Raw genomic sequence first — 14,016 nt, 5'->3', positions numbered from 1 at the left:
CTGTCAGCAAGCATTTTTTGTCATTTTGTCCATATTTTTGCTCTAATTTTCAGTCTACTTTTGTCTTATGTGTACGAAGCAACTAAAAGAAGTTAACAATACTGAAAATCAACAGCTGAATGATATAAAATGACATTTAGTGTGATCATCAAACATACACATTGTACCCACCCTCATAAACCACACGGCTGTTTACAGATCAGTTGCTTGGCTCTCTGCTGTTTTACATTGCAAATACGCCCGTGTTTACATTTGCTACTCACTGACAATGGTCACTATGGGTTACCTTGACTCACAACACAGGTAACCAATCAGAGTTTACGGCAGGAGAGGGGGGGGGTGTTCGAGGGAAAAAAAAAAGAGGAAGCAAGAACTGACAAGGACTGACGGGAAGAAAAAAATCAACACGATCTACACTGATCTAAAGTTTGTGTGGTACTTTCCTTGGAAAAAGAAAACTGATCCCAGGTCTGTTAACAGATGAAGGTTCTAGGTTTGCCAAAAGAGATGAGAACAATTTCCGTTTCTCTTTTAGAGCCTCCAGCCAGCTGCTGCTCTGCCACATACAAACACAAGATATAAACACAAGGTAAGCCCTCTGCTTCTTATTTCATATAGCAGGCCTGCTACTCTGAATAATGACTAAACTTTCTTTTAAAGACAAGAGGAAAAGCTACGAGCTCTTCTCGTAAATCTATGTTGCGTGACATGTGCTGAAGGGAAAGTGAAAGTATTTTTCAGAGAGCGTGCGTGAGCATGGCCCTTTGAGGCATCAAGTCTGTTTTAAATCCCAAAAAATACCTGTGTATGACTATTTAAAATATATACTTTAAATGACAGTTAAATGGCACATGCACACACGCACGCACACACAAACACACACACAAGCACACACACACACACACACACACACACACACACACACATCTGCACACCAGGAACATTGTAAAAACAGAGGTGATGTGACCAACTCCACAATTCTCCGACTCCCAGTGTCTCCCTCTCCATGCACACCATATTTCACTGTGTTCATTTAACAAGGCCCGGTTACCCCAAGCAACAAGAGGGGCTTATCAGCTGCTCCCTCACTTGCCATACTGTTATCAGCCTGGCCTAGTTCACACACACATACTCGCTGCCCCACTCTGTCAAACACACACACCCGCACTCTTTCTATCTCGGTCTCCGACTCTCACACACACATACGCAAACTGGGGAATGAATGTTATGGGGGCTTATCAGTGTCCTTAGGGGCCTGGCAGCCACTTCACAGACTCAGATCCCAGTGCTGAGGCCACAGAGACAAACCTATGTGACCAGAGTACTGATGAACAAAGGCTCTATACTGTTAGAGACTCCTCTATATAGGAGTGACAGGCTGCAGGGCATGCTGACAATGAATATACACACGGCACAATGGCAGTCGGCACAGAAAAGAAAAATGTGAGGAGTACAGATCTAAACTGCAGCAACCTTTTAGGATCCTCTTCACATCACACACAAAACACAAAAGCTGCATTCTTCATCTTTTGTGCCACCTCCATTGATACTAAAATAAACATGGCTGTGTGCCATACTGTACAGCTAGAGCCTGATTTTCAGGTTGGAAAGTAGCTGTGAGTTAACTAGGTTCAACCCGCGTTCGAGCTTGAAAAGATAATCAGAGCACGTGTATGAAAAAAGAAAAAGAAAACATTTCTTCTTAGTTCATCCCAGTAAAACCTGTGATTTATTGTTTGGTCTATAAAATGTAAGAAAATAGTGAAAATAGCTTCCCAGAGCCCAAAATCTGCTTGTTTTAACCAGCCAGTAGTCTCAAAACTCAAACAACAGATATTTACAAAAGTCAGTTTTTGCTTGAAATGTATTCTAATGATCAATCATCAAAACTGCATCTGATTAACCGATGAGCGGAAAACAAGTCAATCAACTAGCCCTTATCTCTCCTATAATCATTATTTACATACTGCACTCCGTGTGTGTTTTTATTGTAAATCTTCGACGGCTTCGAGGAGTAAACCAGCCACCATTTCACTTGTGTCCTTCCTAAATCATCGAGTGCCAAACAACTGCAAACATCAGAGGAAGTCGAAAATGAGAAGGCCATTGCTGGCAGAGATGTTGGCAGCGGTTTGGCACAGGAACTCAGGAAGCGGTGCCTCCTAACTGAGCTGTGCTTCCTGTGTGATAACTGACCCAAACATGTTGTGCCTCTATGACACACACACACACACGCGCACACACACACACACACACACAGACAAAGAAGCGCACTCACGTTCTCTCTCACTCTCTCTCTCTTTGGCAGCCGAGGTATAAAAAACTCAGGAACCGTGAGGCTACTAAAGCTGTTTCAACCAAACTGAGGATTAATGGGATTAAAATGTTGGAGCTCAGTGATTATAATTAATGCCTTGGAAGCGATTTTTTTTTTCACAGTATGAAATCTAGTGTACACAAAACCTAAATGCTGGCGTGATCTTCAGCAGAGAGGGGCTAAAGGTAAGTGCAGGTGTGCCAACTGTATTTAAATTTGACTCTTGTATGTAGGAGGCCGCTGTGCAACAGTAACAGAAGAGACTATCGCCACTCAGCAGTTAACTTTAACCTCAGAATTAGTTAAACATGGAGGACAGAGAAGCGGGGACGGACGAGGGACTCAGGGCAGGGAAATAGACTGAAACGATTTTTAAGGAATTAACAGTGATGTGACAGCCGGAGGACATGAGAGGAGGCAAAGAAAAACATGTGAGGAGGAGGGGTGAATAACAGGGAGTAATGGGAGAGGAGGCGGCTTTGTAGTTTTGTTCGAAATGTCCCCTTCACAGTCATGCTGTAAGGAATGTGCACGTAACAGCCCTGAAACCTTGAACGTTGTGCAAAGACATGATGTTTCAAGTTCAACGCCAGCTGCCTCCCCTCTACTCGTACCACACATACACCAACACGCACGTACACACACAGCCGAGGCACACATTGCAGTGCAAACGCTTCCTTCCTGTTGCTGGTTTAGCCTCTTTTAGAAGCAAGATAAGAGAGCAAAAGAGTGAGATATATGAAAGAGAGAAGTAAACAGTCTCGTTTTGCTGTGTCTCATATCAGCATGTTTCTGACCACATTTCTTTAGTTGGACTTTTTATTAAAAAACTGTTCACCACCTGACCACCATCACAGGTGTGGTCTTTTTCAGTGTACGATTTGCCCACTACCCCCCTCCTTCTCACACACACACACACATTTTGCTTCTGTTTCTCTCTGACCACAGGACAGTTTAGCAGCCCCCACTTCCTCATCGAGAGTTGAAGCAGAGCAAACGAACGCTGTTTCCTGTGACGCCCCTGTGTCTCTGGTCAATTTGTATACTCACATCACTCTTCCACTGTTGAGTTACGCTGCATGGAAAGACACGGGCCAGCTTCATCGTATCCTAGGGGACGCTCTGCTGTCATCAGAGGCTTTTCTCCCAAAACTGGATCTGCTGGGACACAAAAACACACATCAGACCTGCACAGTTGTTAGTAGTATTCAGACAAAAGCTGTGATGCTGTTGTCATACAGTTAAAAGTTGTATGTGTGTTTGGGATATTCAGCCATGCTGCAGCAGTCAGAGCTCGTCTTTGACTTCGCCAGTGACCATATTAACCTGACAGGGGTGAGTAAATGTTGTGTAGTGTTTCATTTTGGAGCCGATTTCTTTTTGTGTGTATGTTCAAACTGAGTTAGCTTATGATGCAAGACACATTTCAGAGGAACCTTATGAGAAATTGTATCGCAAACCTAATCAAATGTTTTTTCTGTGTGTGTGTGTGTGTTGCAGTTTGGAGGTCCCTTAGATTCAGATTACCCTGCGGTGATTGTGGAGCAGGTTCCCCATGCACACCTGCTGTCATATTCAGGTCTAGCATGTGAACAGTCACACATAGAGGATGTTCACCATCAGCCGTTCAAAGGTCAGTACACGCACACACACACACACACACACACACACACACACACACATATTAAAAGGTGCACACTCTGGCCTTTGTTTGACAGTCACAGTTTATGTTTTTCAACCTCACATGCACTCTAGTCATCCATGCTCATAGCTTATCAACATCCTCACTTTTGTGAAGTGAGGCTGCCATTCAAATATGTCAAAATTAGCCTACAAGTTAGAAAAAGGTACCCAAAAAAAAGCCTTGGGAAAACACATGCGCACTGGCACCGCTCACGCATGGACCACCCTCTGTAAAAAAAAAAAAAAAATCAGGAAGTGAAACAAAACATTCCTGGTTCGAGCCCTGGGAAAGACACTTAATGAATCATATTAGGATGTAGACGTGGTCAACTCCAGCTACAGCACACATGCTATACCTTGTTCCCCACGAGTGCTGGGAGTGAGAAGTAAGTTCTATCACTGTACTGGGGTGGTTTTTTCCGTCGTTACTCAGGGTTGGAGGGAGCAGCTGAAGTTGGGCATGGCGAGGCTCGGTTAACTTAGCTAACAGTAACAGCAACAAAGCGGCACTCGCTGACAAATTGGGAGCATTTGTTCACTGTTAAAGCCATGTCAGGGGGGAACTTACCCGCTGTGTTTCTTTAAACACGGCCTTTTGTTTTTGACAGGCTGCTCCTTTTCGGCGGCAGAAAGAGTTTGAGCTCACGTCAGACAGCTGGTTAGCTTACAGATGTTTACTAGCTCATTACCTCCCAGCTTGTGCACGTCACAGGAAACAATGGACTCACTTTGGATCATTTGTTTGCTTCAAAGACATTCAGATGGAGGAATGACAGAAGCACGTGTTTGTGTGGAGGTAGTATCTTAAAGCAGTGGAGCCTCAAGTGTTTTAGAAATGAGTGAAGTGTTAGAGCAAAGGGACTAACTATCAAGGTGGCTGCTCGGTCATCCACTGCATGCACTCTGCTCATTTATCAGCCCTGTGGGGATCATTAAAGGGTCAGTTCAAACAAATTGCAACAAAAAAACAACTTTTCCCGCCATACCGCTAGGATTGTATACATATATTTGTTAGTGTTGTGAGACATCCGTCTATGAAATGTCTGCCTCTGCCTCTGCTTCAATGCTATGGAGAGCAATTTAATTTAATTTGTGGTGCACAACTGGGGCTACAGTACACAATATGGATTAAATCCTTGAAAATGAAATATGTGATTACCAGTATCAATATGTATGGTGATATAATACATTTTCTGGAAAACAATTGAGAGAGCTAGAGCCCGACCGATATATATCGGTCTGCCGATATTGGCCTATAGCAGACATATCAGTATTGTCTTCATGCGGTCTGATATGTGCCTATATATTTTTAAAGGATATATAGGCCGGATTTGATGTATATTTAATTGCGTTTCTTAATTCAAGTTTAATACATACATATTAAATTACTGTTTCATTACAAGTTTATTCTTAAACTGTAAAATATCATACCTTCATCCTTCATTGCACATTTTTGTGTTTGGTAACCACATTTGAAAAAAAAGTCTTTATGTAGCCTATATGTTCTGTATATATAAGATTATTGGCTGATATATTGATTATAATTGTTTTACTTCCCAATATTGGTTTTGGCATTGGCCTCAAAAATCCAGTATTGGCTGGGCCTTAATTGTTATAGCATAGAGTCTGTTCTTGGCTATTCCACTAAATGAAATACCAGACATATCAAGAGACTTCATCATGTTAGTGGAAAAATCATATAAAAATAAAGTTTTGATCATAAAGCAGCCCACAATGGACTACAGATGTTAAAGCTATAAATACCACAGTATGACCTGAGTGGCAAAATGTTATCTCACTGTATATCATTGTTGCAACTCCTGCCTCTATACAATATATGTAAATAGTATGTAAAGATTTCAACAGCAACATCTCTGAACAGCCACTACAGATAACAGGCCTTTTGTATAGCAGATGCTTTGACCTGTCCATGTGGGGGAAAACACAGGTGTTACTGATAACATTTATGATAGCTCAGTAAGTTATGACAGTGAGCCAGTATGTGATACACTGTCCGCTGTTAAAAAAAAAAAAAAGTCTATTTACTGACCCTGCTGTGAACAGTTTTCAGTTGAACTGCTTCCTACTAAAGACATAGTGCCTGCAAGATGGCTTCCAAAGCATTGTGTGTATTATCCAGAGTGTTGGAGACATTGTTTTTGGGAAGAAATGTTGCTGTTTAATTCTTTTAAATGTAATATTTCAATACCCTGAGCATTTTAAATGATATTTCTATCGTCTCTATTGTATTAGGATTGCGACACAATTCTCACAGGCACAGTATCTTAAAACCATTTAAAATAAAACCAAAACCGAAATATTCATAGTGAGATATCACCAAAGGGAACTGAGAAAAGGCTTTTTAAAAAACATAATATGGGTGAACCGACCCCTTTTTTTTAAAGTTAAGCTCTATCCCCCAGTGCTCACATTTAATTTTCTTCCTCCTAAATGCCACCCTCCTCCACTCGCTGAAAATGTGTTTTTGTATGCTACTCCCTTCTCTGTGCTCTGTAGTGGAGCCGTGTGAAAGTGGAGACGAAGAGACCATGGAAACACTGGTTGCTGCTGACTCGCTCCTCAACATGGACTGCCCTGACACCCTCTCGCTGGAACAACACTACTGTAAGCACACAAACGGACACACCTGAGTTAACACTCCTCGCATGCACACTGACAAAGTAAAGATGGCCTAGTAAAACCTCACCCGCGCTACTTTTTTGATGTAGGACATGTTTGACCACGAAATGTTATTTTTAGACGTGGTGGTCACAGCGCTGTTCTCTTTCATTAAGTCTGTTTATGCCCCCCTGCAGCCGAGACCTTCTTGCCACTGGATGATGGCATCAGTACTGCTGTTACTCAGGTGACTGTGTCAGGGGGGATTGTGGGAGGTGTTGACCAGCCACAGTGGCACTCGTTGCACACAAAGAGGCCTGCGGCACAGCTGCAGTCCAAAAAGAGAGGTCAGTCTCTTTATTGCTTATCAGTTAATGTGAAAGTGAATAATGATCTGTGTGATGTTTATAAGATATCTTGTAAATGATTTTATTCCACAACTGCTCAGGTAAAAAATCTCGACATCGAAGAGCAGAGTCTCCCACACCTGACATCATAGTGAAGAAGGACAAATATAACAAAGGTTCGTATTTACACATAACAATTTCCTCCAGTGCCACAGTAAGAATGTGATCAGTTACTTTTTTTTTTTTTTTTTTTTTTAACAAAACCCACTTATTTTGTTCCCTTTTGTCTTTCCTTTTCCATCGTGTTTCCCGTGTTTGTGCTTCAGGAGGAAACACGCTGTACCTGTGGCAGTTCCTGATGGAGTTGCTGCAGGACAGACAAGTCTGCCCCCGCTACATCAAATGGACTAATGCCGGGGCAGGGATCTTCAAATTGGTCAACTCAAAAGCAGTGGCCAGACTGTGGGGCAAACACAAGAACAAGCCAGACATGAATTATGAGACCATGGGAAGAGCACTCAGGTACAATATAAAAAGAGGACTGCTCCAAAATGTCATTGTAAAATGCTTGTGTCTTTACTTTGAGGAAGATGTTTGTTTTGTTAATTCTGAACCTTTGTATTAATGTAGGTACTACTACCAGAGAGGCATACTGAATAAGGTTGAAGGCCAGCGGCTAGTCTACCAGTTCACCTCACTCCCCAAAGATATGATTTACATCACAGAAGGAGATGGCACCAAAGAGGAAGAAGATCACGACAACAACAACAGCTGCAACGACGAAGATGTGAGCGACGACTCTGACGACAGCACGATATCTTCTAGTGACCAATCGGAGGAAGAAGAACAATCCATCCCGCCAGAGAAGAAAATATCATTCAGTTCTGTGCGAGCCCCGGCTACCCAGCGGACCAGGCCAACTCCCAAACTCTTGGGCCAACGTGACACCGTCCTGCGGTCTTCAGGCACCAGTCTGATCCAGGAGCAGCATTTGCCCATCGTGTCCGGTGAGATGCTGCGGACCCTGCACAACCTCCCGAAGGTGCAGTCCCTGAAGCCCGCCGGTCATGCCTCAGTCTTCAAAACGGCTCAGCTGCTGGGGAGTCTGTGCGAGCGACAGGCCTCCGGTGACAGTAAGGGTGCAATGGATACACCCGATGAAAAGTCACACCCAGGACAGAAAACCTCACATATGGAACCCCTGCAGCTGGTGCGCCTAACCAGCTCTGACCAGTAGAACGGACCCACCCACCCCCCCAAAAAACGTGCACATACACTCCATAGACTCAGGACTCAGTTTTAGAGCTGCACTTTGCTGTCATGGCAACGTCTGCTCACCATGGCCCATATTTCTTAAGTGTCTAAGAGTGGGAGTATCGAGCTAAGATTGTTTTTGTATTTTAGATTACATCCTGAATGAGTAACATTATCGGTAACTAGGTCAGTCCTTCCTCCCTGACGTCTGAGTTCTGATTGGCGGGAACCAAAGTCTCCACAGCCTTGAAGCAGTTTACCTTCTCAAGTAGAGGCAGACCGTAAAAACTCAAGTCCTTTATCTCAGCCTTCTGCCATTTCTATGTATCCGTTAATTATACAAGACACCAAAGACCAACATGCACTGGAATCTGCAGCCTCTCTGCACCTTCTGCAGACACACTCTCTGCTTGCACTTCAGCTCCGGTGTCGTGGAGCTAATTATCTGAACAGCACACTGTGCCCTCGTTCTCTGCCTTCACTCTCCTTCTTTCCCACTCTTTCCTTTTTTCTTTTTCTTTTTTTTTTTTTTGTATTATCGAATGCTGAATCATTCCTCTGCCTTGAAAATGACTTTGCACTAATGTTTACCCCTGCTGTACGTTTCTTCTCTTAAGTGCCTGAAGATCTAAGTCCATCCTGTCCCTGCTTCCTCTGTTCCTGCTCATAATGAGGTTATTGAGGGAAAACATTCCATATTATTATTATTTTCTAAGATCACTGAATTATATTTGTATTGTGAATTATTGAAAACAAGGGATCACTGTTATTTCTAGTAGTAATGTAGCACTGCTGCTGTTGTCGTAGTTAATATAGTGGAACTTCCTTTTGTTGACAATCACCAGTGAAATGGTCATATAGCTGTTTATTTAGCCGCAGTTCCTCCTGTAGAGTCACACTGCTACTATTTAGCCATTCTGCAATGCACACGTTGTGTTTAGTTATTACACTTATGCAAATGCTTGTATGGACCTCTAAAGCCTTGATACCTTTATGTTGTCTATGTTATATACTGTATGTATGAGAACATGCTTGACTTGTGCCTTGTTGCCATTATCTCCCTCAGGTTTGTAAAATTTTGTTTTGCTGCACAGACTCTATATACTCTTATGCAAGGAGTACAATGGCGGACCGTTTATAATGAAGTAATGCTAAGTGCATTTTGTTTTTCTTTAGTTAGTCTTAGTTTAGCCTTACAAAGCCAGCCCAAAAACTGTACTTCACTCCACATGAGAACTGAGTTTGTAACATTCAGGGCTGGTATCTGTAAGGCTATCCTCAGTTAGGAAATCTTATAACTGTGCCTTTGCCCCCCCCTGCCCCCACCTCTGAGGGAAGCCTATGCAAAACTTCACTTTATACACCCTTCATTTGAAATCCCCTCAATTTGCTTATCCTGAGGTCTCTTTATACTGTAAGTTTTTACTGATATGGATTTTGTTAGCTTTTAGCAGAGCGAGAGGTGGAGTTTCTGTTGCTTATTCTGATGTGTTTGCTTTCATGCATTTCAGAGGTGTTGAAAAAGATAATGGTATATTATATGAAATAAATGTAATCGTGTCATCGTCTGTGTGAAATTCTCACTCCTCTATTCATTCACATTTAGTTTACCAACATCATTGATGTAAAATAAAGTATATTCATGCAAGTATTGTACAAAAGTACACTTTCAAGGGTTATTTTTTAATTCTGCTGTACAGTTACATTGCACCACATTTCATAGTGAAATATTGTATCAGTTTACTATTATATCATATATGTATTTGACAGTTATATTTGCTAGTTTGGAGATTCCAATTATATTCACAAAATATATAATAAGGAAGATTTCTTTTTGAAACTATACAGAGCACTGAGTAGGTAAAAGTAGCTGTAACATTAAAATCTGCCTATGCAGCAGCAGTAACAATCATCCAAATGTTTAATATATTTAATAACATAGGTGGGTGGGTGTATGTATGGTAGATAGATAGATAGATAGATACTGTAGATAGATAGATAGATAGATAATTTAATTTTAAGGTAAAGGAAATGAAAATAATTAAAGACTAAATATAAATAATAATAATATACTATTTCTTTATTATATATTTAAATAAAATTCCTGTAAAAAAAAGAATATACAGATATAGCTCATTTGTCGACTACAGTAAGTTACTATGAATATAACCAAAATAGACACGTTTTGTTGTAATTTGTACATTTAAAAAAACGCAGTTTCGAATTACTTTTATCCCCCAACCAAAATTCACCAAAAACGTACTTTTGTTAAAAGTTTTATATTAAAAAGGCAGTATTTCATTACCCACCGGTGTCTTTTCGTAGCTGTCACCTTCGTGCAGGAGTCCTCCTGGCCGGCCGGGGGCGCCGTGGCCGGAGGAGAGTAGTCTGCAGTCGGATGTTGACAGGCCTGCTGCTAGGCTAGAGCTGTTGCTGCTGTCACCACTATCACGTTTCCAGCAGTCTCCGCATCTAGAAGTTTCCTGCTAACGTGCTAACAAATTGTCCACATCCGCCGTAAACCAATGGCAACCGAAAGGCAAGTTAAATTAAACAAATACATTTCCTTTTATCACATATTTTCATACATTTGTCCCTTTTTGTGAGTTAACGGTTGGTCTCTTTCTGTTTTAGCCGTTTCCCCGATAGCTTCATTGATGATGATCCACAGAAAGCTCTGGAGGTAAACATTAACGCTAGCTAGCCATTAACAAATTACATGAGCGATTTTAACACATATCTCATGGCTGTTTGTGGTTATTGTATTAATCCTACGTGTTTTACACGTTGTTATAAAGAGGAAACGAAGTATGGCTAACGTTTCTGATAGCTAGCTAACGTTAGGTTGGTTAGCTAACTTTGTAGGAAGAGCATTATTGGGTAACTTTTAACTCCTCAGCAAGTTATTTGTGTTTTTATTGTGCAGTACTTGACACCCATTAGACGATAGAAATACAACATTTTCTATTTAGCTATTACAGGATAGTGTTGATAGACAATGTATAATAACGTTAGGTCTCAGCAGTCAGTAACAGGTGACATTTACCAGTATTGGGGACACCTTCCCTACCCGATAGCTAACCCATAGTTCATTTTGTGAACAAGAAAAAGCTGCAGTTGAAGCTAAAGCTACTCATGCTACTCATGTCACTCAGAATCACCATGGAAGCTGCATTTCCTGAATAGTTTTAAGAGCAGTCAACCAGTCCAGCTTCAGTATCAGCATTTTGCCCAGAGTGCATAAACACATCTCTTAAATAAAAAAAAACATTAATATAAACTGTGCATACAAGAGCTCTTTCTTTCTTTCTTTCTTTCTAGGCACTGAATGAGGCCTTGCAAGGAGATTCTGACAACGCTGAGTGGTTTTGCCAGCGTGCCTATGCCCACATACTTCTCAAAAACTACAGCTGTAAGTCTGCATACTACATATATCTTGTGACATTTTTACAGGAGTTTGAGATGATTTTACTTCATAGCATTTAGTAGTAAGAAACAAATACCTTTTTAAATTGAAAGAGGGTGCATTTCCTGTAACTTCCTTGAATTACCAATCTGTTACCAGCATGTGTTCACCCATAGGAAATTGTAGCACGAGTATCGATTTTCTAACTAACGCAGCCTGTGTTAATGTACATGATGTATGATAAACATAGTGTCATCTTCTTTCCACAGTTGCCGCTGATGATGCTAAGAAGGCACAGCAGCTCCAACCCAGCCTTCCTCTGGCTTTCATGCGAACAGGGTGTGTACCATGACATGATGGTGAAAATTGAGGAATATGTCAACTCTGCACACACAGTAGCTTTGGATGAGCACATGTATGTGCTATTAGTAATGGAGCCAAATGACTGTGTTGTGTGGCAAGAGCTGTAGTATGAATTTAATCTCTTAACATATTTTGTTTTGTCATTCAGCCAAAGTTTTGAATTAAAATAGTTTTCTGACATAACCATCAAAGATTACAATAAATAAAAAAAATATATACAGTACCAGTCACAATTTTGGACCCACCTTCCCATACACTTGAATTAGAAAATGTGTCCAAACGTTTTGACTGGCACTGTATATTGCTGATGACTTTCAGCTAAGGTACAGTACAAACCAGTGACGCACCTTTTTTTTCAAAAGTAGGGTGCATCCGTCTTATACACCAATAAAATGCAGAGAGAGGTTGTAAAAAGCGGTCCACACTGAGAGCAATAACTATAACAATAACTATAAAGATAACAATGTGAGCGTCCACATTTATGAACTATAGCGTCCTGTGAGCAGTGGTGTCAAGTATGTACTACATGCTCAAGCTGTGTCAGCAGCTAATGAAAATAGACCCGTTACTGCTGTATGTTGCATGGAAAAAGTTTGCAGTATAAAGGTCTGTGTTTATAAATGAATAGCTACTGGTGCATTCAAATAAACCAGTCTTTAATAGAGAAGTGTTTTACCCAGCATGACAATAGAAGACTAACTCTTGTACACTGGTGCGACTTATCTAATGGTTTTTACGGTAAATGTGCAGAATTTGCGAGGTACATGATCTAAACAGTTTATGTCACCTGAGGTCACTTTTATTTGTCCAGTATGCTCTGATCTAACTGTGTTTTCCTCCCCTGACTTTAGAATCGCAGAGTACCACCTGAACCACTATGAGTCAGCACATGCAGCCTTCACTCAGGGACACCAAGTAGATGGTGAGTACAGCCATTTGCCTCAAGTGTAAACTTTTCATCATCCCACTCGCTACCAACCGCTGTTCCCACCAGAGCTCTGTCTGATTCGGTCTGCTCATTGAATACAAAGTGCTAAACTTGTTGTCCTTATCTTTAGGGTCAAAGTACAGTAAAGTGTATTAATTCCTAGACACTGAATTGTTGTTAGGGCCTTGGCAATGTGGACAATATCAAATAATATAACATATTTATTTAGTGACAGTATTGTAGAGATGACTATTGGTGCTTTTACAGAATATTTACACCATGAGACTTTTGATGAATAATCATCCACTTTTGTAACATAATCACTACATGCCCACTGTAGAGTGAAACTGATCACTTCAAGGCTGAGTGTGCAGCTCAAGTGATGAGACAACAGTTACTCTTTCAGGTTTGACATAAAGAATGATGACTAATATTCCTGCTGCAACGTCGGCCTCTTAATGAAAATACTGGGAAAAAATAGACATTTGTACTATAGAGGCTATAAAGAATACTACGGTTATAAATGCTTTGGTCTTATATCTGGGTTCTAGACAGTTGCATGTTGAAAACATCAGATATAATCAGGGTCACCTACATTCAGGCCCATACAGTATTAAGAAACCAATTATTTTGTAATATCTGATGCTTAAATTAAACTAAAATTGTAGTTGCTACAACGGTTTGAACAGCTTTGCTAATTTGTGCAGTAATGGGGAAAAAAATACTACAGCAGCTCTAGTGGATATGAGGAAGTGAGTAAAGGCACAGGAGAACAGTCTGGTGAGTTCAGAAAATGACATCAACTTAATGTAGTACCTTTACCAAAAAACTGATGTAGGTAGGTAGGTAGGTAGGTAGGTAGGTAGGTAGATAGATAGATATTGTCTCTGTTTGTATATCTACTCATAATCAAAATAGGTTTAAAATAAACAGAAGCAGTGTAACTTGAAAGTTATATTGAGACCGAAGCATTAAGAGTATACTGTATATGTGGGGAGACTGTGACTCAGCAGGTTGTCCACTAATCACAGCGTTGGCAGTACAATTCCAGGCTCCTCCTGTTCACATGTATTGTGTGTGTCCTTGAGGAAAAAAACCT

At 40.9% G+C, this 14,016-nt stretch overlaps 3 protein-coding genes across 6 annotated transcripts in view; 2 read left to right on the top strand and 1 right to left on the bottom strand.

Annotated features, from left to right (window-relative positions):
* The first annotated feature begins 373 nt into the window (after nt 1-373).
* Nucleotides 374-9,788, top strand: LOC128369367 (ETS-related transcription factor Elf-1-like). Of its 2 annotated transcripts, XM_053330395.1 has the most exons (8): nt 374-589; nt 3,266-3,652; nt 3,818-3,950; nt 6,518-6,625; nt 6,817-6,966; nt 7,068-7,142; nt 7,293-7,488; nt 7,597-9,788. In XM_053330395.1, the coding sequence occupies exons 2-8, from the start codon at nt 3,593-3,595 to the stop codon at nt 8,201-8,203; spliced, it is 1,329 nt and encodes a 442-aa protein (XP_053186370.1). In that variant the 5' UTR covers nt 374-589; nt 3,266-3,592; the 3' UTR covers nt 8,204-9,788. The 2 variants fall into 2 exon arrangements, with proteins under 2 accessions (XP_053186370.1, XP_053186371.1); XM_053330396.1 differs by lacking the exons at nt 374-589; nt 3,266-3,652; nt 3,818-3,950 and adding an exon at nt 3,976-4,386.
* Nucleotides 9,789-10,649: 861 nt separating this feature from the next.
* Nucleotides 10,650-14,016, top strand: part of sugt1 (SGT1 homolog, MIS12 kinetochore complex assembly cochaperone) — a 20,526-nt gene continuing 17,159 nt past the window's right edge. For all 3 annotated transcript variants that reach the window (XM_053330409.1, XM_053330407.1, XM_053330408.1), the window contains exons 1-5: nt 10,650-10,759; nt 10,855-10,903; nt 11,542-11,632; nt 11,896-11,965; nt 12,841-12,911. In XM_053330409.1, coding sequence (XP_053186384.1) covers nt 10,746-10,759; nt 10,855-10,903; nt 11,542-11,632; nt 11,896-11,965; nt 12,841-12,911 — 295 coding nt within the window. In that variant the 5' untranslated portion in view covers nt 10,650-10,745. The remainder of the gene's footprint in view (nt 10,760-10,854; nt 10,904-11,541; nt 11,633-11,895; nt 11,966-12,840; nt 12,912-14,016) is intronic.
* Nucleotides 12,761-14,016, bottom strand: part of pecr (peroxisomal trans-2-enoyl-CoA reductase) — a 200,450-nt gene continuing 199,194 nt past the window's right edge. Inside the window, exon 9 of the transcript XR_008322009.1 lies at nt 12,761-12,776. The gene's annotated coding sequence lies outside the window, so the exon portion shown is untranslated. The remainder of the gene's footprint in view (nt 12,777-14,016) is intronic.

The sequence above is a fragment of the Scomber japonicus genome, chromosome 12 (assembly GCF_027409825.1).
Source record: "Scomber japonicus isolate fScoJap1 chromosome 12, fScoJap1.pri, whole genome shotgun sequence".
NCBI classification, from domain to species: Eukaryota; Metazoa; Chordata; class Actinopteri; order Scombriformes; family Scombridae; genus Scomber; species Scomber japonicus.
This window is presented reverse-complemented; position numbering and strand designations above follow the sequence as displayed.